This window comes from Haplochromis burtoni, unplaced genomic scaffold, assembly GCF_018398535.1.
Source record: "Haplochromis burtoni strain Fernald_Lab_line unplaced genomic scaffold, NCSU_Asbu1 Contig_323, whole genome shotgun sequence".
Taxonomy (NCBI): Eukaryota; Metazoa; Chordata; class Actinopteri; order Cichliformes; family Cichlidae; genus Haplochromis; species Haplochromis burtoni.
Window position 1 is genome coordinate 610,478 of NW_024582684.1, and position 25,479 is coordinate 635,956.

The 25,479-nt window shown below is 38.7% G+C and overlaps 4 protein-coding genes across 6 annotated transcripts; 2 read left to right on the forward strand and 2 right to left on the reverse strand.

The window, feature by feature from the left end:
• Window positions 1–1,009: 1,009 nt before the first annotated feature.
• gtf2e2 (general transcription factor IIE, polypeptide 2, beta) lies at window positions 1,010–17,548 on the forward strand. 3 transcript variants are annotated; one of them, XM_005941848.2, is made up of 10 exons: window positions 1,010–1,228; window positions 1,811–1,971; window positions 8,695–8,774; window positions 9,271–9,378; window positions 9,786–9,968; window positions 10,096–10,189; window positions 11,176–11,291; window positions 12,255–16,369; window positions 17,196–17,311; window positions 17,415–17,548. In XM_005941848.2, the coding sequence occupies exons 2-8, from the start codon at window positions 1,812–1,814 to the stop codon at window positions 12,372–12,374; spliced, it is 861 nt and encodes a 286-aa protein (XP_005941910.1). In that variant the 5' UTR covers window positions 1,010–1,228; window position 1,811; the 3' UTR covers window positions 12,375–16,369; window positions 17,196–17,311; window positions 17,415–17,548. The 3 variants fall into 3 exon arrangements, with proteins under 3 accessions (XP_005941910.1, XP_042084357.1, XP_005941911.1); XM_042228423.1 differs by having other exon boundaries at window positions 1,031–1,168; XM_005941849.3 differs by lacking the exon at window positions 1,010–1,228 and adding an exon at window positions 1,266–1,663.
• Window positions 3,366–5,384, reverse strand: smim18 (small integral membrane protein 18). Its single transcript, XM_005941846.3, has one exon. It carries the CDS (start codon window positions 5,380–5,382, stop codon window positions 5,059–5,061), a length of 324 nt encoding a protein of 107 aa, XP_005941908.1. The 5' UTR covers window positions 5,383–5,384; the 3' UTR covers window positions 3,366–5,058.
• Window positions 13,044–15,258, reverse strand: LOC102308860 (dynactin subunit 6). Its single transcript, XM_005941842.2, has 7 exons — window positions 15,176–15,258; window positions 14,912–14,976; window positions 14,678–14,783; window positions 14,482–14,567; window positions 14,324–14,371; window positions 14,079–14,221; window positions 13,044–13,487 (listed from the first exon to the last, which is right to left on the reverse strand). The coding sequence occupies exons 1-7, from the start codon at window positions 15,250–15,252 to the stop codon at window positions 13,395–13,397; spliced, it is 618 nt and encodes a 205-aa protein (XP_005941904.1). The 5' UTR covers window positions 15,253–15,258; the 3' UTR covers window positions 13,044–13,394.
• On the forward strand, window positions 16,192–23,694 carry hgsnat (heparan-alpha-glucosaminide N-acetyltransferase). Its single transcript, XM_005941843.3, has 18 exons — window positions 16,192–16,369; window positions 17,196–17,311; window positions 17,415–17,551; window positions 17,686–17,804; window positions 17,883–17,952; window positions 18,823–18,892; window positions 19,099–19,199; window positions 19,487–19,563; window positions 19,705–19,735; window positions 20,116–20,276; window positions 20,426–20,541; window positions 20,674–20,795; window positions 20,956–21,082; window positions 21,273–21,359; window positions 21,495–21,572; window positions 21,753–21,823; window positions 22,880–22,992; window positions 23,226–23,694. Exons 1-18 carry the CDS (start codon window positions 16,192–16,194, stop codon window positions 23,405–23,407), a joined length of 1,956 nt encoding a protein of 651 aa, XP_005941905.1. The 3' UTR covers window positions 23,408–23,694.
• The last annotated feature ends 1,785 nt before the right edge of the window (window positions 23,695–25,479 follow it).

Below are 25,479 nucleotides of genomic sequence, written 5' to 3' on the forward strand. Positions count from 1 at the left end.
GGACCCACAATATCACTGGCCTTTTAAATCGGTTTATCGAGTCTGTTGTTATCTGTACCCCATCACACCACAGCACAGAGGATGGCCATAACGGGATCATGAAACATCCTCTGTAGCTTGTTTGTTTTAACATATAGATAATGCCATTAAAAGGTAGGCAGCATTTTTCTTTCGGTTTGATACTATTTTTCTTACTAATTACTTGAGTCATTCACACTGAATAACGTATAAAGGTAGTATCTTAAGTATGAGAAGCAGGAGTTTAAAACAACCTCTAAGTGGCGATGCTGAGCCAATAATCTCTTCCCAAAAAAACAAGAAGTCCAATGATTAAAAATAAATAAATAAATTACACAAAACTCACTCAAAAATAAATTAAAGTAATAATATCCTGTTTTGTTGCTTTTTAGTTTTTACTCAGAACTGAAGAACAGAAGAAGTAAAATGAAAGAAGACTTTAATTTGTCCATGTAAAACAAAAAAATTATTTGTGACACATAAATTTCGATTTGGTGCATATTAGGCGATAGCGTATTGGTTATATGAACCCAATTCACGAATAGACTAGCAGCTTTATATGAAAGTTTATTTAACTCACATTTTTATTGAACTATCATGCACTGGAATCTGTGAGCTAGAAATACTTTATGTTGATATATGTTTTTATGGCTTGTCCTGTTTAGCGTTTCAGTAGTTAATAAGAATATGGATGTGACAATTAGTATAAATCCCGAGTAATACTATAGCAAAATAGCATAAAGGAGAGACCAAACTTTTGCACAAACAAAAATTACTGCGTGATCTTTTTTTCTTTTATATTTTGTCTTTTATAGTTTATTAAAAAACGTGTAAATTGATGTGATTTTGTGGTGGATTAAAAAACAAAACATTTAATCTGTCGAGAGGGACCCAAACAAATAGAAGATATATTTCGAAAATTGTTGTCATCAATATTTTCTAAACGTGCAGTTTTTTATTCATCGTAAATCATCGTTTTGTCGTACGTACGTAATGACGTCATACAGGCTTCGCTGTCAATACCGGAAAAATCGAACTAGAAACGGAAGTGCAGCATGAGTTTACAAGTTTACTTGTGTTGTCTCCGAAGGAACGACAAAAAACAGTGATTCGGTGGAGGACGCATTCTGTTTTACATCTACAGCATATAGTTAGTGCTCTTGGACTAACCCTCTTCTTTCTCTGAGTGAGAACAGGAACAAAGTGTCAGGTGATGTTGAATTAATCGGGATGCTAACGCTAGGTTAACTACTAAGCTTCTGGTACAGTGTTCCGCCACGTTTGTTTATTTATCCTGGTTTCCCTTTAATACTCAGTAACGTTCGCTTATGAACATAATGTTAGTTGTAGTTGTTATGGGATTTACATGATCACAAAGTCAACTGAAAGCCGTTTGTAATCGGAATTGAAAATAAACTAGCTATTGTTAGCTAGTTTAACTAGCTTTATATTTGTTGCTCTGGGGTAATGACTGTTTTCCCTCTAACGCCATTTAATTCTAAAAAATTTAAGAACTATGGTTCGTCTCCGAACAGTATTTGGCTGTATGACTTTTCAGCTTAGTTTTTTTTTTTTTTATATATCAGTTTATTACAAAAAGATAAACCAGGTGACAGCTCATAAGTCCCTGAAGCTAAAGCCAAAGGTTCTTGCTACCTACACGTATACTTGCATATATTGAGAATGTGATTCCTTGAATCCATCAAAATGAGCTTTGTTGCTTTGCCTTTTGTTAAATGAATCTTCTTCTTCTTCTTCTTCTTCTTCTTTTTTTTTTAAATCTTTCAAACAGGATGGATCCTGCTCTATTGAGAGAAAGGGAGCTTTTTAAGAAAAGGGCACTTTCCACCCCAACTGTAGAGAAGAGACAGGCTGCCTCAGACTCGGGATCACACAAAAAGAAGAAACCCAAAGTTGACAAGGAGAGCTCCTCTAGTTCCAAACTCAGTAGTGGTAGGTGAAAAATATTTTCTTGAAAAGTATGATGTTTGTTCCTGTAAACCACTTATTCTTGTTTATTAGTGTTTTAATGTCTCTATTGGTTCACATCACCATTGGCTAGCATCTGTAGATATATGTTGGCAAGTAGGAGATGCATTGACTGACTGGCCAGGGACTGGATTCTGCAGATTTCCAGTGCTTAGCTCCGCCCAGTGACTGGCCAGTCAGTCTCCCATATAACAGATTGTATAGCGGTGTAAGCAAATATTCACATGCACTCTCACTGCCTGACATGGTGTTAGTGTGGAAGCTTCTCACTGTGAGTGAAGAGACAAAGTTCACCAAAGTACACTGTAGGGGTACCAGCGAGAAAACATTGATAAACAAGAAATCTAATCAGACATTTAAATATGAAAAGGGAATGTGGCTAACGCTAAAGTTTCACAAAGCTCAGAGCCAGACACAAATGAGCACCCTCAGTATGGCTCAAAGTAACTATGAGGGAAAATTATGGAGACGAGTGAATAAAAAAAACAACAACTAAAAATGTTTTCTATTGATTATTTGAAGATCACCTTATTTTCCGTTGTTTCAGAAAATCCTGTAACTTAATACGATTTGGGGAAATAAACATTAATAATTTTTTTAATGGAAAACATATTTTTAAATGAAGAAAAGTAGATTTTTGTTTATCTGTGCCATTAATTATAGTTCTTTGAAAATCAAAATCTATTTGCAACATAAGAGGCTTATTCTGTACAATTGGATTGCTCATATTTGGACACCAAAACAATTTTCACACATCCAGCTGGTTAATATCTAATCAAAGGCCTAAATATGCACCAATGCTAGTTGCTTTAGTTTTGAATAAAATAATCTCATCTCATCAGTATATAGCTTTTTATATTATGAAAGTCTAACATCCACGACAAGTGAACCAAAAGACATTTTAGAGTGGATGAAGGAACTTTCAACTGGGTCGATACTCAAAATTAATCTGCCCTAAAGACTTGATAGTAAATTGAGGATCCATGTAATTAAAGTTGTGCATGTCAGTTTACTGTGATTCAACAAGACAACCAAGACACTGGAATAATACACTCTCCTGGTTGTTATTTCTAATAAGAAAGAACCTTACTTCACAGGTTAAATGAATCAGGTGACGATCTTTTCTCATTCTAAACCCAAAAAACTAGAATTCTTACTGCTCAGCCAAATTTAGATAAAAGAAAATTGGATTACAAGTGATACTTATGACACTTTTGCATTTAGAATGTTCTTTCAGATGAATTAAAGCAACACGCATAAATATATATACAATATAAGAATTGTGAGCGGTGGCCTCTTGGCATCCGTTCGAAATTGCAATGTCACGCCATATACTCTTAAAGAAAAAGCTACTTCTGTTAACAGAAAAGTGAGTCTTTTATTAGGTGTTTTGTGGTAAGGCATGAAATTACACATAGTGCTCAATATAACATTTTACCGTATATCACTGTGCAGCATGCGAACTTGTCATGAGATTATGTTGCAGTGCTAAACATGTTGACAACACTGGCTTACAATTTACTGAAGAACACCAGCTTTATCCTAAGCAATGATTTCATCTGACTAGGCTTGATCAACAGATATTGTTGTAATAAGATTTGGACGGCAATTTCAGAAACAGCATGTCTCGAAGAAGCTCACTGCATCCAGTAGGTCACAAAAAAAGCACTCACACAGTAGTTGTTTTTTCTGAACAGGTTTTTTTTTTAACACCCATATAGCAGGGTAAGAAAATGCTTTTTTACCCAACGTTTTTTTTTTTTTCCCCATGCAACTTAATAATCAGTTTCCAAAATAATCAAACTAAGAAAATGCCCATTTAATGCAACACATTCTGCCACAGCCTATATTAAAGTCCCCATGTCATGCCCCTTAACAAGCCCATGAATGTATTTTAGTGGTGTACCAGGATAAGATTATTTACAGGGTTTCGTCCAGGAAAACTGTTCAACCCAAAGGCAGAGTGTTCATAACAATTAAGCATTACACTTTATTGATGTAGCACTAGCCACCCACTATATGACATGGATAAAAGAGCTGAGCTGCTTGTGTAGCATCGTACACTGGCAGGCAGAAGACGCAGATTTGGAGACACGAGGAGTTTATTTCACGTGTATATCAGCAGAAAATAACTGAATAACAATTTGCCTCATTTATATATGATGAAGAGTAACCTTAAGAGATGCATCAGCTAACTATTGTCTTGGTGCTTAGGACTAGCTGAGTCATCAGCTTAGACTTGTAAAACACACGGACATGCATGCATTAGTTTTGTTATACTGTACACTGCTGCAGCACGTCTTTTACCCTTTGTTTTGCTCATGTCTCTTTCAATATAATGTAAAGTAGAGCCGTAGTCTTTAGCTTGTTTTTGTCAGCCAGTGTTGCTTTTGTGAGGACCTAAGCTATGCAGAGGAGTGGGTGGAAAATGGCTTAAAAATAGTATATGGTTTATGGTAACAGGCTGTTTATGACTAGTTTATCGAGATTATTTGCTTACACCTGAAAAAGAATATTATGTAAATGAGAACTGCTTTATTGGAAATTCTGCAGTATTGGAATACAATTTCTGTGAGCAAGAGATGAGTACAGAAGCTCTAGCTGTATTAGCACTAAACATAGGGGATTTTCTGTTGTTCTGGCAACATTCCCATAAAAATAAAGGTAAAGTTTTCTCACTAATAAGTCATTTGAAATGGGCTTCGAATAAAGTTGTAGGGAATAATTCAAAGGGCATAATATGGGTACTTTAAGTAGTGGAAATTTGTGTTTTTAAGCCATGTTATAAATACTCAGGTGATCTTCTTTTCTTCTGGGAGTATTTCAGAAGTGAAATATGGCTTTCGGGGTCTGCGGTAGATGTGGGAAGATACATTTATATCGTTCAGTCACCAGCTTTCACCTCTAATTGTGAACAACTGAATTACTTTGAGTGTTTTGGGGGGTTTTTGGGAGTTCATTTTTGCAAACATCTTAGTCAGTAGTGTGGTCCTGTCCAAATGAGCAACAATATCCAAATTCCTATTATTCTTTACTTCGTCCTTGTTGCCACTATACCACCTCAGTGTGGGATTCTGGCTCCTTGCACATGCTACTCATAAGCTTGCTGCAGCTTCCCGGCCCTTCCTCCTGTAGCTGGTGGTGTGTTTTCCCTTTGGCGCAGCACCCACAGTCCAGCAGCTCATAGAGCACAGCCAACGCTGCCAAGGACAGGACGGTGAGAATAAAAAGAAGAAGGATGACGAAACAGGCCACATTCCAGCCATCATGAAATGGGTAGACTTCCTGGACCTGAAAGGAGACGAGGGACAGAGGGACTCCCTCTTCTCGCAGTGGGAGATTGTTTGGATGAACAGTAGCTGTGATGTTGGTCATGATTTCTGGTTGGAAACAATAAGACACAAGGAAAAAAAGATTGTTAATGCTTATGACAGTGTTTGGGTCTTGGTTTTACTGCAGATCAAATTTCAAAATGAAAGCAGCGGTTGTTAAATTCGTGTTTTCATGGTGTGAGGCTGATTAAAAAATGACAGTAATGGGAGAATTTGTCTTCAGGGCATAACACATTGTGATGCAGTGCTTTTAACCAGATGTGCCTGGCTCTATTCCAGGATTTTTTGAAGCATTTGCTCCTGATTATTGTGATAATTAAAAACAAAACTAAAACTAATTATCTTTGTGATACTGATATTGAAAAAGGAATTTGTTCCACTCGAGACAGCAGGCAGACATGGAAACTCATTTACTCTCATAAAACTATCAAATACTCTTATAGGTAATTTGTTGTAATGAATGTAACGCTTCGTTATCAGTCACGAAGGGGATCATGTTGTAAAAAGATAAACTGCTTTGTATGTTTGTAAACAAAACCTAGTCTACATCTGTCATTACAGACATATTTTTTGTGTGAAATGAGAAGATGGTGTATTATTAGAGCACAGGTTATATTGCAAAACACCAGAAACCCTACTGAGGCCATCTGCTCAGAACAAAAATAGCCTTAAAAGGCTGGTAATAAAGGGTGGGTGTGTAGAGAACTGTGCCATCTATGCTTGGTGTGCAGCTCTTTGGCCACAATGCCTTATACAAATGTAGTAACGGAACTGTAATAAAATAATGAACTTAAGAGATCCTTCAAGTGCACATTTGCCTCACTTCAGCTGTTCTTTCCCATTTTTAGCAAACACCTACCATTTTAAAATCCTCGGGGCACACTGTGGAGTGTCTCTGCCCACACAGCCATGCACAAAAGTGCACATACATGCTCTTAACACACACTTGTATGCAGACAATCACAGACATTTGTGCATGAAATATTGAGGCGAAGGCAGATGACCCAGTTGTAGGAGTGGGGCGTGAGTGCATCTCTTTCCACCATCTCCTCCTTTAGAGATTTAATAAGGCTAAATGTGTGCACACACATGCCATCGTGCATAGACTTGTGTTGTTTTAATATGACTTGTTTGTGTGTTTATTTTAGTGGGTTTGTAACTTGAGTTTCAGGTGACCTGGGAACTTAAATGTGAAAAAGCTTAATGTCTCACCAGGACAAGCCACTTTCATTGGTTGCTTCATCTTAGTCTGAAATTCTCTTGACACCTGATGGAAGTGCATGTAAGAATAGAAAAAGTCCATGCAGTGTGCATCAGTGTGCAATTGAGAGTAGTCAAGGTAATTGTCATTTGAGATCACAGGCAGCACGTGACTGCTGGACAGGCTGTCTCCTTTATTATGCTCTACATGTGAGGAAGGACAGCTTTGAACATTGCCCTCACCAGATTCTCCCCATTTTGTCTGGAAGTTGTGTGTACAGTATGGGTTTTGTGTTGTTTTCTTTTGCGTTGAATCAACTGTTTTGATCCTGTTGTTACAAACCCAGCTCCTAATATCAGTTTCACCTCAAGTCATGGCTTTACAACAACCTCTGTTACTAATTTATACCCCCCCCCCCTCGGTCACCCTCCTTTCTTTTGTCAGGGCAATTATACAGACAGGGACAGATTGACTCCTGCATCTGTTATCACTCACCAAAACAGCCCCACCCCAGCCAGGCTCTGAAGGTGTAGAACTGGAGGTTCCTCTCTACACTGTGGCTGTGTCTCTCTCTCTCACTCACTCTCTCTCTCACACACACACACACACACACACACACACACACACACACACACACACACACACACACAAACACATACACTCCTAAGGCCCCTGGCTGGCTCCTCACAGCACTCAGTCCCTCATTGATTTGTCTTGAGTCATGCATTTAAACAAACATATACATGATATCCATAAGTACACACAGACAGGTTCTGATGCTTGGTATTCAAGTGGGTAGAAAGCAGACAGATCCATGTATATTTAATCCACTGTTCGCTTATACAGTCTAAATGTTGTAATTCCTACGCAAAAGGACCTGGCTTTGTAAATACATCCACTGCATTTAAAGATGTATGACTTCAACCTGCAAATATTAGTACGCTCTAAAAAAAATCCTCATATTCATATCTTCATAGTGAAAACCCAGTGCAGCCTGTAGCCTGTAGCTTAAATTTATATTGTGGATTATTATGATCTGTTGATGTCACGCACATTATTCAGAGGATGGTGTTCAGAAAAACATGCAGACTCACCTGTGTGTCTGGCTTAGTTTTTAGAAGATGTAAGCCGACAAATGTCTCTCCTCTTTTTGGTGCTCCACCTATCTTCTTCGTTTACACTCTTTCCCTCCTCCACATTCACTCTTCAACCTGCTTTCCTCCTCAGTGCTCTCGTGCACTTTCAGTCGCTCTCCTCCACCGCCACTCCTTGCAGCTCTTCATGTCTCAGCTGAACAGCACAGGATTGTCTACATCATTGGCTCCTTTCTATTAGCCCTGCCTCTGCACCATTCGTTAGCTGGTCTGTCACAGTTTCACCGTCCTGCCTACTGTGCTGCTCAAAGCAACAGAAGCTCCCGCCTACACAATGAATCATTCATGAATCAGTGTCTGTTTTCCGCTTTGATTGGTGAATGCCGAGTCCAGACCTCAGTCAGTCTCTGAGGGGAGCAGCATTATTGGACTCCAGCAGAGAATAAGACCAGCTGGCCGGACTTCAAGTCAAACTAAATCAGATTGGCTTGATATATGACTTGTGTAGTATTTTAATGTTGCAAACATTTAAATCTGCTACATTTTTGCACTGCGTGACGTGTTTCTGTGTTACCCAAAATACATACCCTGCAGCTGTAAATACTCACTAGCTTCCTGGAGTGTTACTTTGTATCTGGAAGTAGTCCCCAGCATTAACTCTCGTATGAGTCAGGTTTGCTTAAAACCTGAATTAGCCTCAATGTCATTGTGTTCCTTTGACCTGTTTCAGATGATAGCGTCTTCAATAGGAACAAATGAAGGCTGACAGGCAAAATAGAGAGTGGCAAACAAATGCATTGTTTGCTTCTGTCTTTTCACTGAATATTGACAATAAGAAAATGTCAAATAATGAATGCAGTTAGGATTTTAATGGCCTCATTAAACACTCGCTGCTCATTTGACAGGAGCTGACATGACAGTAGTCAATTATCTGAAATACATTTTCAGCAAAGTGTTCTTGCACAAATATGTCAGTCCATGTAGTTCTCAAATCTCACTGTACATTCAGTATTGCGATAATAAATTGGTTAAACTTAAATGTTGTTGTTTTTTTCCACAGAATCTAATGGCAGCTTCAACATTAAGACGAGCTCTGGGTACAAGTTTGGTTGCCTGGCCAAGATAGTAAATTACATGAAGGTAATGAGGATTTTGAGGGGGACATTAAAACCTTTTTTTTCAGCAGCACCAACACAAATAATAAGATTTTATCCTTTTACCAAACATAATAAGAAATAAGAAAAAGAAAAATAAGAAAAAGCTTGACATTTGTCTGTTGTAAAACATGAGTGAGTCATTTGTGCCTGCTGGGTTAACATTTGGTCCCCAGTCTTTCTTTTGGTATGTTAACAGCTTGTTTATCATGCTGTGGCTCTGCAAACAGGCAGCCAGGCCTTGTCACACTAGCTGTTTGACTCATTCCTCGGTGAAGAACTCACACTCAGATTGACAGATTTTCCTGTTAAATGTGTGCATTTGTGCCACCTGTTGAATGCACAGTTCTAAATCCTGTAAAATTACTGTAGATGTTTGCCTAAAATCTTCTCCATAGTGCAGAAAATAAGAGGGCTGCGAATATTGTTTTGTGTGTGTGTGTGTTTACCTAATGTCTGCTTTTCTGTCCTTAATCTCTCAGACGAGGCATCAGAATGGGGACACGCACTTCCTGACCTTAGATGAGATTCTTGATGAGACCAAACTTCTAGACATAAGCATGAAGCAGAAACAGTGGCTCATGAATGAGGTGCTTTTGTGCTATTTTTAATGCCATACCTCTATCTTTTATTGTCAGTAGTACTAAGGTCAATTGCGTTTTCTCTGAGCAATTTCTTTTATGAGTCTCACCTTAAATCTACACAATACTTGTTTTTTCCCCTCAAGCTAATTTGTAAGTTATTCTCATCCAAACATATTCGGTATGTTGCAAAAGAATAAAGCCATTGAAAGTAAGTGATGAGAAATTAAGCTGATAATACATCGTATGCCATTAAGCCATCTTTTTACATTGGAAGGCTACACTTACCGAAGAAGAAAAAGCTACTGTACTATTTGTTTAGTCTTTTCAAGGTGTCAGTTTTTATTATATTTTGTTTTTTTATTGGAGGGGGGTTATATATAATCTTGTGCTTTACTTTCACCTACCAATCTCAGGCCTTGGTCAGCAATCCAAAAATTGAAGTCCGGGATGGAACCTATGGCTTCAAGCCTAAATACAACCTGAAGGACAAGAAAGCCTTACTGAGGCTGCTGGATAAGCACGACCAACTGGGCCTGGGAGGAGTCTTACTAGAAGATGTAGAGGAAGGGCTGCCCAATTCAGCCAAGGCCATCAAGGTATTAAACATTATTCAGTTTTTAGTGAAGCATGTATCACCACTAAGATGCCACTCGGTGATGTGCGAACACTGTGGCAACTAAACAATTAAAGCATGGAAAAGACTTCTTGTGTGATCGTTCACAGGCTTTGGGGGATCAGATCATCTTTGTTACAAGACCAGACAAGAAAAAGATCTTGTTCTACAATGACAAGCATTGCCAGTTTGCGGTAGATGAAGGTGAGTATTGGTCTCTCCGTAAATTGTACGGTGACATGGCTTCCTCTTTCTCTGTGTATCCGTCTTTGACCTAAACTGACTATTATGCATGCTATGCATACCCAGTTGGCCCTCACTCTGCATTTATTTCATGTAAGAATTTTCCAAGTGTGAAATTATCACCATAGAGATAAAAAAAAAAAAGGATGTAGCTTTTAAGTACTAAGCTAGTGAATTGTCTGAAAACCTGCATTCTAACTGAATGCCACCAGATGGCGATAGCTGTGGTTGCAAAAAGACTCAGTCCTATAGAAGTCGAACTGAAATCAGCTAAAACTCTGTGAACATTTTCTTGTTGTTTATGGATTCAGTTATACTATGACTAAATTTTAATCATAATAAATCAAAAAAGTATATTTTGTAAATCCTGGTCAAACTGTATTTCAAAACGGAGGATTATCCTTGGTACACAACCCCACACTCATTGGCTAACCACTTGAGTGACCAACAACCAAGGTCCAGAAATTCTCATGGCTACATGCTTCAAACCGGTGGGCAATCTCTCAATAGCTACGTTTATGCTATCAATTTTGACTTGGGTAAGTTGTTAGAATTAACATCAACATCAAGGAAGTCTTCGTCATACATTTTCGCGAGTTAGAACTGGAACATTCATAATGATCTGAATTTCTGTCCTCCGATGTTACTTGCGGTCCATGTTGGGCATGCTTTATATTGCCTTTGTCTGCAAATTAAGCTATAACGTTTTTGCCAAATTTCAGTGCTATTTTGGAGAGGTGGAGCATGTGCAAAGTGAAAACCAATTTGGCTTTGACGAAGATTCAGGCAACTTTACTTCAACTGTGAAATGAAATGTTTGTTGTATTAGATCTATATCAGAAGTGTTTTGTAAAACTCATATTGTGCATTTCATTCAGGTCTGTGACTTGTTTGGTTAGTTAAGACTATGTGTCCGGCTCTTCAAGTGTAGCTGCTTTCAATGTCAGAATTTCAGAAGCTGTGGAGGAGTGTTCCAGTTGACTCTATAGATGAGGACAAGATTGAAGAGTACCTGAAGAAACAAGGCATTTCCTCCATGCAAGAAACGGGACCAAAGAAAGTGGTCAGTGTTTGTTTGTTTTTTTTTTGTTTTTTTTTAAATTCATATATATACATACATACGTATATATTAGGGGTGCAACGATATTCGTATCGATATTGAACCGTTCGATACAGTGCTTTCGGTTCGGTACGCATATGTATCGAACAATACAACATTTGTAATTTATTTTATCAACTTTCCTTCTGACGATGCTGTCTGTGTGGAGCGCTCAGTGAATCTGTGTTCGACTACTCCGCCTAGGCTGCACTGTCGAGCACAGATCCACTGAGCGCTCCACACAGACAGCATAGTCAGAAGGAAGAGCGCAGGGCAAGCTAGCGAGACAGAAGTTAAGCTCTCCTTGCAACAGGCAAATTGAACGTCATTCAGATCTGGCGTTTGGAATTATTTTGGTTTTCATGTGACGTATGACCCTGAAGGTAAGAGAGTCATGGACTAAAGTAAAACAGTATGTTTTAGTCCATGACGCGCTTACCTTCAGGGTCATACGTCACATGAAAACCAAAATAATTCCAAACGCCAGATCTGAATGAGGGTGGGGGAGGTCCATGTTGCAAGGAAAGCTTAACTTCTGTCTGGCTAGCTTGCCCTGCGCTCTTCCTTCTGACTATGCTGTCTGTGAGCGCTCAGTGGATCTGTGCTCGACAGTGCAGCCTAGGCGGAGTAGTCGAACGCAGATTCACTGAGCGCTCAACACAGACAGCATCGTCAGAAGGAAAGTTGATAAAATAAATTACAAATGTTGTATTGTTTGATACATATGCGTACCGAACCGAAAGCACTGTATCGAACGGTTCAATATCGATACGAATATCGTTGCACCCCTAATATATACGTATACGTATGTGTGTGTGAGAGAGATTTGTTAGAAAGAAATAAGAAAGTCTTTAATATGCAGTTCTTATGGTTACACCTGTTCAAGGAAATGAATGAGAGCTGATTATCTTTCTGTGCTCTTCACAGTTACCAATTCAAAAGAGAAAGAAGCCAGCCGGACAGAGGAAGAGAAACTTCAAGACGCACAACAACCATTTGGCTGGATTACTGGAGGATTACTCAGATGGCGTGCCTGTAAAGAAGTGAAATATATTCATTCAGTCCCATATGTAACACAGAAATGCATGGAGATGGTTATTCTAGACTCACTATAACATAAAAACTGCTGATGAATGTTATTTCAAAAAATTAGCTGTTTTTCTCTCCCCTTTCTTTGCATTCCTCTCAACAATCTCTGGTTTTATGTTACATGGAGTCAGTAGTTGCTGTGTTGTGGAAACCTTTTGAGTATAAGTCAGTGAAGGACATGAATACTTGGATCATTAGGATAGCTGGCGCCCTCACCAATTAAAGGGGAAACCACAACTTTACTGTTAAAGTAAATAAGGTTGAATTGTGTAGCTTTCTTTCATATTGTTTGTATATATTTAGTATAGTGTGTGGAAGGTTTTTATTTGAATGGTTAGCAACGGTTATGCTTTTGTAATAACTGCAAAAAACAGCCTTGTGTTGTGCAGTGTATCGCATCACACTGAAAACTCATCCAGCAGGAAATGTCTTCAGCTTTGTGGAACTTAAAATATTTAAATGCGTTTTACTTTGCAACACTGTGATAGTGGTTTAAGAAATACTGGCATTTTTGAACCAACTCAAATAAATTATACTGCTACACAAAACTGCTTTGATTAGATCAATAAGTTGCCATTTTAAGTGTCAACATTATGCGTTTAAAAAAAGTCAACATTTGAATCCATCTAAATACTTAAAATGTTTCATTTATTGTTAGTGTAAATTCTTTATCAGAATGGCAGAAATTACCTTCTACAACTTAATGATAAAAATACTGGTAACTGCCATTATAAGAAATGAGCAAATCTAGTACAGCTTGTGTACCTTATAAGTTAATTGTAAAAAACAAAAGGTACATCGGCATAGCAGGAGAAAGATGAGAAGCTTAATCTTCTGTTGCAGATCAGAGTAGAAAATATCAGTAATTGAAGAGCAAAAACAGGGTAGGTACATAACTATATACATTCATGCTTTCTTCCAGCAGGATCTAGTTAAACATTGATATTCTCTGCATTTCAAAAGGTATAAAGTGTAATTTTAGCTAGCAGCATGGCCTGCTTTAACAGTTTTCTTCAAATGGTGGTAGTTTGGCAAGATCTTCATCAGAAAATCGAGCTGAAGAGTCTGTGGCTGAAATGAGATAACAGACATGATGATGAGCATAATGCACAAAAGTTTTCTCTGCACACAAACTTTTAAACAAGTGGGCATGTATGAAAATCTTACATAAAAACATTAAATATGAAATATCACTTCAGTGTTTTCTTGGTGAATGTGACGGAAATGAGAGAAACTGAATATTTTACACATTTTCAGACAGTCTGTTGATGCTGAGTTTTTGCCCATGGTGTTACTGCGTTTCTCAGCTCTAATGCTGAATGCTTAAAAACAATTATTTGCATCATAAATGTGACCCAAATCCATATGAAACTCAAGTGTGGCTAATGTAGCATTTGTCTTGCACTTGTACGAAATGCTCAGAGTTGTAAAATATTAAAAACTTTCTATATAGATCCCAGATACAAGTTAGAGGGAGAATTATTTTTAAAAATCTGAATCTAATAAAACATCAGATTTTTAGTTTCATCAGGAAAACATACATGTGATTAACCCACTTGGAAGCTCAAAATATAATGCTTTGATATTCAATTTGCAATGCTAATGCTACATCTAGGTTATTTGTCTACACCGACGATGTTTTCCAGTCACAGATCTCCATACCTGGGGTCTCTCAGTCTGCACTCTCCTCATACATCCAGAGCCGTAGATGACCGTGTTCTCGGGTATGACCTCACAAGTGTTGACCTGACAGAAGGCTCCAATTATACAGCCACTGGTGAGGATTACATTCCTGCCAACATCCGCTAGTCAACAAAAAAGATATTTGGTAACGTGAGTGACTTCATCGAAATTATACAGACTTGAACACTCACTGAAAGCCAAAGAAACGGAAGGCAATATCCCACCTTTAGATTCAATCACATTGTTGTCTCCAATTTTTAAAGCTTGCGATACTGTTTGTTGTCAGTTGAGGCAAAACATGATTTTTTTTTTTACAAAGATTTATGTTACAATTTAAAAATCTTATATGGAGCAGTACTGGCCAGATTAGGTAAAAGGATACCACAGCCAACTTCAAAGACGTTGTTGATACCGATGGTCATTGTTTTTGGTTCCACCTCAGTATCAGGTGTAATATTTTCTGGGTAACTGTGGGGAAGATCACACAAGCTCGCATGTAAGAACAGTGACAGATCACCAGAGATGGTCAACGATGGTTAACCTAGTGGAAAACATGGTACACCGAGGCCTTAGATAACCTGTTAATGATCAGAGCTTGCTCTTCAATCAAGTTGCCTTCTCCGATGACAATGGGTCCTGCCTCAGCAATGATGCGAGCTTTTGGGTGGACCACGGTCCTGGCGCCTGGAGAAACAGAGGTGCAGCAAGTAATCGAGCACAGTGATGACAGCCATTCAACTCCTGCCTTGGGACTGATCTGCTGTGAGAGAAAAGCAAGTTTTCTGAACTCCGATTACTGGGCATAGTCTTACCTATGGTAACGTCTCCTCGGATTTCGCTTTCAACACAAACCACGGCTCCAGCTGCTATCTTGACACTGCAACAGAAACGAGAAATGTTTTTGTACATGCTAGCTAACGCTGCTAGCTAGCTACTTCATTGAGCTGTCTTAACTGGCCACATCAGCATCTTCAATTCGCTGTAACTAATTCTTCTTTACTTCTATTATTTATTCTAATGGATTTTATGCTTAGCTACGCCGCTAAAAGTCATGTTCGCAATAATGTACACATTACCTCTTCTGAGCATTTTGTTTGTCTGCCATTGTGAACGATGAAGTCCGATGGGAGGCACCGTTGAGCCACTCGATCATCGATTTAGAGTCCTTGACGTTTCAGCGTACGTACAAGTGTAAAGGGAGAAAAAAGAACAACAAAACCCAAACTTATTTATGTGTAATTTTTTTATATAGCTTATTTTTTCTCTCTGTTGAAAGTGTTTCCTGTCTTATGGAGTTTTCAGATTGTGGAAATGTGTACAGATCTCCATATATTTAGACAGACAATATCTAATTTTCATATTTAAACATAAAATGTAGGAACAATTTCAATGTTTCTTGTTACAGCTTTACTTTTCTTTTTTTCCACACAATTAAACGATTTGATCATATTTTATTCACATTTATTACAAAAAAAACCCCACTGAAAACAAATGTTTAAACTGAGACATTGTGATAAGATTAGGAATTATATACTCATTTCTTATCTTTTCCATCTTGGTTATTCCCAACAAAAATCTCAGCATCTTTAGCTCTTTCACCTCCATCTCAGCCTCCTGTGTTTTTGTCAGTGCCACCGTCTCCAAACATACACCATGCTACCTGCTCACATAGATCACAATATCATCTCCAAACACCATTGTCCACAGACTCCAGCTTGGCCTGATCTATCAGCCCATCACCACTGCAAACAAAAAGGGGTTCAGAGCCGATCCTTCATGTAGTCCCACCCCCACCTGGAAGCCACCTGTCATTCCTACGGCATACCTCACCACTATCTCGCTGTCCTCATACATGTCCTGCACCACCCTCACATATTTCTCTCTGGCACTCCTGAGTTCCTCATCCAGTACCACAGTTTTATTGGGAATACTGTGTCATATTCGACTTTAGTGCCGATCGCAAACATGAATATGTGCAATAACCATTCCATTACCTAACAATTATTGGGGTAGTAGAACAGGTATAGTACTTTGGCCCTTCTCGCTCCCACTAGTGCCAAAACAAGTACACGGATCGAAAGTAACCTTTGCCATGGCAAAAAGGAAGCTTAAGAAAAACAATACATGTCACTCGTCTTCAGTAGCATCGGTTAAACCAAAGAGCCAGAAAGAAATGGCACAAACGGAGAAAAGTGCCACTTTTGCCCTTGCTGCTGTTGCTTTGGTCGTGGCTGTTTGCGTGGCACCACTAGCAGCTGAAATATCTTCGTGTAAGTATCCTGAACTGAAAAAAAGTAAAAGCAGGAGACTACTGCTACCAGGTTAGCAAGCTAGCGAGCAAGCTAATGTTTAGCAGTGTTTTACACCAACTCCCGTATTTGTTGAAATTATATTACAGCAGCAGTGGTTATGGGTTTTTTGACGATAGCTGAAGGTTTACTCCAACAAACAAGCGGTTTAAATGTTTAATTATTAACCTGCTATCGAGCGGCTAACTGTAAAACGGTATCAACTGAGAACAGCTGATAATGGAAAAGTGAGCTTCAGCGGTTTGAACTTCCCTCTCGGTGGTAAATTAGGGATTAATGCAGCATGTGACCACTGGCTCTATCACATGCTTTCTCCCTCCAGACGCTAGCTTTACCTTTCTGGCTGTAGCTTGCTGTCAAACTGGGCTTCTTCGCTACCGCACACTGGTATGGAATGGAGTAGGTTTGTGGTCCTTAGCATCGGCTGTGGTCGATAGATTTGAGACAAATTACAGAAAGATGGCTTCTTGTGTCGCGTATTAAAACGAAAAGCATCACGACCACCCGTTATTAGTTCTCTGACTTGTTTGATAACATTTGTGCAGTCGGGAAAGATGAGATTATTTTGCACGTTTGCGCATTTTGATCGAATAATAACCAGCGTAATGGCATGCACACTGTTATGGTTTTCTGATGATTTTAATTATATGAACAGCGGCTTGGGTGGGGTTACCAATGGAAAACCGTAGACTGTAGCTTCGTTGTACCTTCATATGCAGAAAATTGATGTGTTGCTGGGTTTCAACTGATCTGCACAATGCCTGCTGCGCTTTCTTACTCACTCTAGCTGATATACATCATCATAAGCACCTGTCCCTGAAGATGGATGAGGCACAGCTGACGGTCAACAATGAGTTGTCATATGAGGTGCAGGTGTCTTGGATGTCACAGCGCTGCTACCAGGTGGGCTCACACGTGCCAGATATTTCCCCTCATTTGATTCTGTTTCTGTGTGGTTTAAGTTCAATAATGTTCTAAACTTGGCTTCTGCTCTCTCGCCTGTTAGTGTTTGTACCAGCAGCTAGGGGTGGTACCTGCAGGGCTTGAGCCTGGTCAGCCCAGTTCAGTAAACTTTGTTGTAAGCACACAGCATGAAATAACACTGCAGATCAACAGCACACCTATCGAGCTGGAGCTCTGCAAGTACGTTTACGAATACGGTCGTGTTTCCAACTTACAAAAAGAACGACACTCTGGTTATATAAAATTAAGGATCAGTGTTTGGCTTATTTGTTGATGACATAAATCTTTTTCCTTTGTTTTTTTTAAATTCACAGAATTCCTTTCCACTTTGGCGAGCATGGTAACTACTCCCTGTGGGTGAAAACCCTGAACGCATCTTTTGGAGTCAACTGCTCTGTAGTTACTGATAAGGACCCTGTGAATAGCTACATACGTGAGTGTCTCACACAGAGAAAAAGATTTTATTTTAACTAATAATTAATATACACTTAATTAATATCTCTCCACACAGCGATCTTGGTTGCTTTTCTCATCTATGCTCTCCTGGCCTTGGTGTTTGCCATTGGAAAAAAGGTTTGGGGGTAAGCCTGATTTTTGTTTTGATGTTCATTCACTAAATTTCAATATAAAGAAGTGGATAGTTTTTGAATGATTTGAAAATGTTAAGAGTAAGCACTGCAGATGCATCAGAAAGAGATGCTCTGTGCCTTTGTGGAAGTATCCTCTGGAAAGAGGAGGAAGTCAGTAGAAGCGAGACAGAAAATGTGTGTTTTCCATTGTTGAGCCATTACGAGCAGAGATAGTGAAGGTAGATGAGTTTAAATATCTGGAATCAATCATCTAGCAATTAGAAACTGCATAAGAGAGGTGAAGAAGAGAGTACGGACAGGGTGTAGTGGGCGGAGACAAGTGTCAGGAATGATTGCTAACTGAAACATAGCAACAAGAGTGAAAGGGAAGATTTACAAGATGACAGTGAGACCTGCTATGATGTATGGTTTGGAGAGAGTGACACTGATAAAAAGACAGAGTTGAAGATGATCAGATTTTCAGTGGAAGCGACCGTGATGGACACGATGATTAGAAATGATTAAATCAGAGGGAAAGCTCAGGCTGAGTGTTTTAAAAACAAAGTTAGAGAGGCAGGGCTGAGAGTGTTTGTGCAGAGGAGGAATTGTGGATATTTGTGATGCTGAATGATGCTTCCAGGCAGGAAGAGAAGGTTCATGGATATAGTCAAAGAGGAGATGCAGAGGAGGATGCTAGGAACAGGGTTAGATGGAGGCAGATGATCCACTCTGGCGACCTCTAAAGGGAGCAGCTGAAAGAGGAAGAAGAAGAACGTTTTTCCAGTCTTGTCTCTCTCTGAAGCACACAGTCTCGAGAGTCAACTGAGCTTGTTTGTACTCCAAAAAAACCCTCAATCAAGATCTTGATTGTTTCTTGTCCAGGCTTGATGCAGTAAGAGGTCTGGTCCTCCGACTTGGGAGTTCCATGGAAACGGAGAGACTCATCAATTCTGTGAGTGTTCTGCAATCGTTTGGCCTTGTTTAATTATGAGTGCTTTAGTGACAATGAAATAAGAACCCAGATAGTTTTAATATAGCAGATTTACAGTTACTGATCTGCTTCTATCCTGTGTGTTTTTGTCTTAATAATAAATCAGGTGATAAATCTATACTTCCAGTAGAATTATGTTAATATCCAGCTTTGACTTCATCATCCAGGAACTGGGCCCCACTCGGGTAGTGCCGCCAGTCACTGATAACATCCTCCCTCCCCCGCTAACGAGCAGCAGGAGGCTTCGATCTTTGGATACATTCAGAGGGTAGCTTCCTGACCCCACCCTCACTCTTGTGCCTCCAGCTTAGTGTCCTCATTGTCTTATTTATCATTATACTGTATCATATGCTTGTTTGTTTTTTATTACAGTGTGGTAGGTGACACTGAATTTGTCCCTTATTAATCAACCACCACCGGCAGTATTAAATCTAGATCCAGTGCTTTGATGTTTTCATATTTTTGCCTATTTTTATTCATCAATTAATATAAATAAACATGTACTCCTTGCTTGATGCTTTTCGGTAAATGTGGCATTTTCTGTGTTTCTGTCAGTATCTCCTTGGTCATTATGGTGTTTGTGAACTATGGAGGGGGGCGATACTGGTTCTTCAGACATGAAAGCTGGAATGGTAAGCCCAGTGTGGTTTCTTTGTTTAGTTTTTTTTAGCCATGTTGCAGTTTCCTCATTATTTACAGATCTTTGCAGCTCTCCTTGGTATTTGCAATGTTGTTGATTTTAAACCAGGCCTTCCCCATTTCTCATCTTGCAGGCCTTACTGTTGCTGACCTAGTCTTCCCTTGGTAAGCTTAATTTAAAGATTCTTATAAAAAGTTGTCTTATATGCAGTTGGATTGTCTTTATTTGTACTCACACGTTAATATAAATGTGCAGTATTTGTATTAATGTGTATTTTTATTTTGTAATGGTGACAGAATTATCTTCAGAAGGATTACAGGGACCATTAACAAATTCTGGTCCAGTTACATAGTTGAATGTGCACAAGAAATAAAGGGTGTTTTCTTTAAAGTGGTCACTGGACTAAAAGGGGCTTAAAAATTGTATAAAAAAGGAAAATCCAATAGAATGAATAAAAAAAATAGAAATAATAAAGTTCCATTTGTTCCCTCAGCAGATCTTTTAAGTGTAGAACCAGCACTCATTTTGTCCCTTCTTCCACCAGGTTTGTGTTCATAATGGGCACATCCATTGCACTCTCCATCAATGCCTTGCTGCGTGCAGGCGCGACCCGTTGCTCATTGCTCAGAAAAGCTGTGTGGCGGAGCTTGCAGCTCTTCATCATTGGTGTCCTAGTCATCAACCCAAACTACTGCCAGGGAGCGTGTAAGTATGAACTCCGTCTTTACAGCAGTATTCCAAGCTCTTTAGGTGGATGATTAAACCATATACTATAATACTGTTTCAAACTTTGAACTTATGTGGTTATTTATTTTCATTTGCATTTTTATTGCGTGTTTATATCTTCTCCACAGTGGCTTGGGAAAACTTGCGGATCCCGGGTGTGTTGCAGCGCCTCGCCTGGTCATATCTGGTCGTAGCTTGCTTGGATTTACTGGTGGCCAGAGGACAACTTGACGTCCTCACAGTGGTCAGCCTTTTTTTTTTTTCTTTTTCATCTGCATTGTTTAACAGTCTGTGTTGTTTTATGCTAAATAGGTTTATGTTAAATTTGTGTTTGAGGAAAGGAGATGTGTTTAATGGAGTGGGTTTTATTTTCCAGGATGCGTGGTGGTCCCCAGCTATTGATTTCTTGCTGTATTGGCCCGCCTGGCTGTGTGTGATTCTTCTAGAAGTACTCTGGCTCTTCCTCACATTTCAACTTCCTGTGCCAGACTGCCCAGCGTAAGTCAAAGACAGTGAAGTGTAGTGCTTCATTATTTTGCGTACATTTTTGCAATAATTAAACTTTTAGCAGTAAGCGTTAATAAACTGGAATTTCTAACCTTCCTCTTGGTGCAGTGCTACATTAACAACACTGACTGCACTAATTTCTTTGGTACAGAGGTTATCTGGGTCCAGGTGGGATTGGGGACATGGGGCTGTATGTGAACTGCACCGGTGGAGCTGCTGGTTTCATTGACCGCTTGCTTCTGGGAGAAAAGCACATGTACCAGAATCCATCATCAAGGGTTTGTAACCACCAAAACATCCCAAATATAGCTTCATGATAGTCTTTTGTAACTTGAAATGTTAAGGTTATTTTAATGTGTCAGATTTCTCTCCAATGGGCACGTACACACTTGTTAACCCCAATAATGCAAACACTGATAGACTGCATCTGATGTTGATAAAAATCAATCAGTTTACATTTTATTTCAGGTGATTTATGCAACTCGTATACCGTATGATCCAGAAGGTGTTCTTGGCAGCATCAACTCTATCCTCATGGCCTTTCTGGGATTACAGGTTTGTAATTTATATTTGTCTGGTGTTGGCCTCCTTTTGTTTCTTGTTTATTCAAATAAAGATATAAAACAGTTTGAAAGGTTAAAGGAAGTAAATGGTTGGCTTTCATTCTTTTTGTATTTTAATTGTCCTCAGGCAGGGAAAATAATCTTGCACTACAGAGAACGTCCCAAAAGTATTATGTCGAGGTTCCTCATATGGGGTCTTTTACTGGTAAGCACATTGTTTTGATTGATTAATTGAATCTTTATTTTGAACATGTTGAAAAAGTACAACAACATAGAATTAAAAAGAGACAAACAAACAAAGCAAACAGCAAACAGAGAGAGAGAGATCTATATAAAGTCATTTTGGCATCCATGATTGAATAATAAAATGTCTTCTGTCATTCAGGGTGTTGTATCAGCGTTTCTAACCAAATGTTCCACAGACCAGGGTTTCATTCCTGTCAACAAAAACCTGTGGTAAGGGCCATGTTTTATTTATATCTACAGTTAGAACTACATTTACTCAAGCAATGGGCACTTTGGGAAATTCTAATTGAATATTTTGGAAACTGCTGCAAAATAAGCAGCACTAGTAATATTTTTAAGTTTGGCAAACGTTAGATTTTATAGTCTTTTCCCACTTAAAATGCGTAAAATATTTTATACAGATATAATAGAATACCTAATGTCACATAATTTGTGTTATGACTAGGTTTTCCACATTTGCTCTCCACTCCAGCATCTTACATTCTCACAACTTTGTGGCCACAGGATTGTGAAATCAGACAAAAGAGAAGTTGTAGAATATCTCATAAAAAATGGAAACCAATCAAATATACAGCAATACCCTTGGCAAATATTTAAAGTGGTCTATCACGCCAATATAGAGTTTATTTACATAGCCCAAAATCACCTTAGACATAACGGGCTGTACCAGTAAAACTCATGCATAAATAGTTATAAACATCGAGATTACACACTCTCTGACATGCATAGTTACATTATAGAGTTAAACATTAAAGGTATTAAAGGTATCCAGGAGTGCATAAACTGAATGAAAAATGGCATGTTTTTGGATGTGATTTTAAGTTTAAAAAAATTGGCAGACCTTCAGCTGGTGCAGTGCTGATAAATATCTTTTTTTCGCCCTTTTTTTAAGTCCTGTCCTTTCTGGCCGATTTTGCAATCAGAATTATGATCTGAATCCACTGTTGCGCGCCAAGAACATTTTGTTTTTCCCAGATCAGCTCTATAAATCATCTACATGATCCTCTTGTTCAGGGTTTATCTGTTTATCTGGGACTAGTGTTATTTCATTTATTACATTATATGTGGTATACAGTATGACAATGACTAAGGCTGGACAGGTAGGTGGGAAACAAATGGGGGGAGACATAATAAAAGGATGGAGTACAAATAGTCTTTGTCATAAAATGAGGCAGACAGAGATGGACATTGACATTGACACAAGCACCCTGATGCTGCACAGCATATAAATGTTTTTTAAAAAATGTCTTAATGTTTCACTTCTAGGTCTCTGTCTTACGTGACAACACTGGCCTGCTTTGCCTTTGTGCTCCTAATGCTGATCTACTACATAGTGGATGTAAATAAGTGGTGGTCAGGGGCACCTTTCTACTATCCTGGTGAGCATTAGAATCACACAAAAGCTTAATAGACAGTTTTTGCCTAAGACAGCTTTTGATTGCACAGTTACAGTTGTACTTTTGGGGTTTGATGTGAATGTGGAAGTCTGCTCTGTCACAGTGTGAATTAGTATGCAATTGGAAATATAATCTGCCAAATATTTATTTTCCTTGTGAATTTCTGTGTAGTCATTGTGTCCTCTACTTCACTCTCTCTTGTGTGTTTCATTAAGGTATGAACTCCATACTTGTGTACGTGGGCCACGAAGTGTTTGAGGACTACTTTCCCTTCCGCTGGCGGATGTCCAACAGCCAATCCCATGCTGAGCATCTCATTCAGAACCTTGTGGCCACTTCCTGTTGGGTCATCATCTCCTATTTGCTTTACAAAAAGAAGATTTTCTGGAAAATTTAAACACAGGACGGCAAAAGCACAGGACATTGTTTACATCATAGATGCTGGAGACACAACAAGAATGCATTTGGTTGGACAGAGAATGCAGATTAATTATGTCAAGGTTATATCATAATTATATGAATCTCTGTCTCTGATCATGTATGGGGTTTCTTTCATCACATAGCTATTCTGTTAGGTTATTTACCCTTTCTTTCTTTTTACATTTTTTCCCATAAACTAGGGCTGTTCGATATAACGATATATATCGGATGACGATATAAAAACGCCTATAGTTTCATTTTACGCTATCGTTTGTTTCGTGGTGTCGCAAAATAAACTGTTTACGGCAATATTTTTTCATCTTTGGTGGTCACTGTAGTGGCTATATTAATTTCTTAAAGTTCTCTCTTTCTCTTATATTTAATATAACCACATTACAGACGGACAAGCGCCTGTTTTTATGTGTTGTTGTTAGCAGCAATGACAGTAAAACCATCGCACGTCCGCTTGTTTATTTTCCACATAAACCTTTCACAATAAAGCTCAAGATCCTGTTGAGACTTTTCAAAATAAACTGAATCACGTGAAAGACTATGCAGAGTGTTTACGGATGAGAAGCAAAAAAGAGCCGTCAGGTGCTTAAAAACTAAACCTTAGACTCAAACGTTGGAACAGGCTTTTCCCCAGAGCACGCCGTGTAATAAATACTCACAAAGAAAACGGCGGCCGTTGCAACTTATGTCTAAAAATGTATTGTTTCATGCATCGGTTAAAACACTTGACTCCAGGTACACGACGCCCAGCCGGAAACACTTCACGCAAGTCGAGATTCACAGAATTTACAGAACATGTTATATTTTTGTGATTTTTTTTTTTTTTTTTTCCCTTTTTTTGTGATTTATATCGTTATCGGGACGATAGATGTCTTATATCGGGATATGAGATTTTGGTCATATCGCACAGCCCTACCATAAACAGTTTGTTCAGTTATGCACCAGCAAAGTTATCCTTAGTGATTCAGGAAAAAAAGAGTTGAAGAATAGTTTGGATTGTAAATACACCATCTTTAATGTGTAGTAGTTTACACATCCACCTACAAAGCAAAAGATCCCTGGTTGAATCCCGGCAGGAGACACAAGTATAATGGGGTTGCATAAGGAAGGGCATCCAGTGTAAAAATGTGCCAAATCAATTATGCGGAGCTACCGCTATGGTAACCTCTTGTGAATAAGGAAGCAGCCCAAAGTAGCTTTAAATAAACTATTTTTGGTATACCAGTACATCTTAAATGGCAGAGTATTTAAGCAGGGTGTTGCAGTATTTCTTTAACAGGCCCTATTGACTTCTCTGTTGTCATGTGAAGTGCTGTGGTCTTACCCTGAAGGCTGACGTTAGGTTTTTGGGTTTTTTTGCGTTTTATCAGGTGGACGCTAAAGGCAAAACATTTACCAACAATTCACTGTAATCTTTAAATATATTTTTTTTCCTGCTCTACATTTTAAGATGGAATTGGTGTTCAAATGAGGGGGATATCATAAGTAGATGCTTCATATATCCCATACCCCCACCCAGCACGTAGTGTCTGTGCTGCTCAGAGCGTAGCACTATAGCTATAGCTCATGTTCATCGCTGGATTCTGTTTTGCGAATATAATGAATAACTGCTGGCTTCACTGTGCTCCTATTTTATGTACATCTCACAATCGATGTGGGTAACTGAGCAACCAACCAACCAAACATAAGAAAGACACGAGAAAAACCTCCAAACTGTTCTGATTTCCATTTCTCTATTACATTTAAGATGACCTGTCAGATTAAATAAGCTGCAAATGTTCTGGGGAGTTAAAAGAGGGCATGTTAGCAATGTTATGTATTTGGTTTCATGTGGAAGCAGCACGTTTTTTGGGGGGGGGTTTTTGGGGTTTTTTTATGGTCTTCAAAAAACAGAAGTCACAGTGCTGCTATTTTTTGTGTGTTAGTGTTACATGTGCATTTTTTTTTATCATCTTTAGTTTAATACTCCCCAAATTTTTTGCTGCTGTTTTGCCAAATGTGCTTTTTTTCCTTACACAGTAATCTGAAAAAGCACCA

Excerpts from the sequence above, each read along its gene's own strand:
- smim18 (XM_005941846.3), bottom strand. The coding sequence starts at position 5,382 with ATGACCAACATCACAGCTACTGTTCATCCAAACAATCTCCCACTGCGA.
- hgsnat (XM_005941843.3), top strand. The coding sequence starts at position 16,192 with ATGGCAAAAAGGAAGCTTAAGAAAAACAATACATGTCACTCGTCTTCA. Across the intron at positions 17,953-18,822 it reads ATTGGAAAAAAGGTTTGGGG|GCTTGATGCAGTAAGAGGTC; the intron begins GTAAGCCTGATT and ends TTTCTTGTCCAG. Across the intron at positions 20,277-20,425 it reads AAACTACTGCCAGGGAGCGT|TGGCTTGGGAAAACTTGCGG; the intron begins GTAAGTATGAAC and ends TCTTCTCCACAG.
- gtf2e2 (XM_005941848.2), top strand. The coding sequence starts at position 1,812 with ATGGATCCTGCTCTATTGAGAGAAAGGGAGCTTTTTAAGAAAAGGGCA. Across the intron at positions 8,775-9,270 it reads AGATAGTAAATTACATGAAG|ACGAGGCATCAGAATGGGGA; the intron begins GTAATGAGGATT and ends TTAATCTCTCAG. Across the intron at positions 10,190-11,175 it reads CCAGTTTGCGGTAGATGAAG|AATTTCAGAAGCTGTGGAGG; the intron begins GTGAGTATTGGT and ends TTTCAATGTCAG.
- LOC102308860 (XM_005941842.2), bottom strand. The coding sequence starts at position 15,252 with ATGATCGAGTGGCTCAACGGTGCCTCCCATCGGACTTCATCGTTCACA. Across the intron at positions 14,784-14,911 it reads CCGAGGAGACGTTACCATAG|GCGCCAGGACCGTGGTCCAC; the intron begins GTAAGACTATGC and ends CTGTTTCTCCAG. Across the intron at positions 14,372-14,481 it reads CGTCTTTGAAGTTGGCTGTG|TATCGCAAGCTTTAAAAATT; the intron begins GTATCCTTTTAC and ends GACAACAAACAG.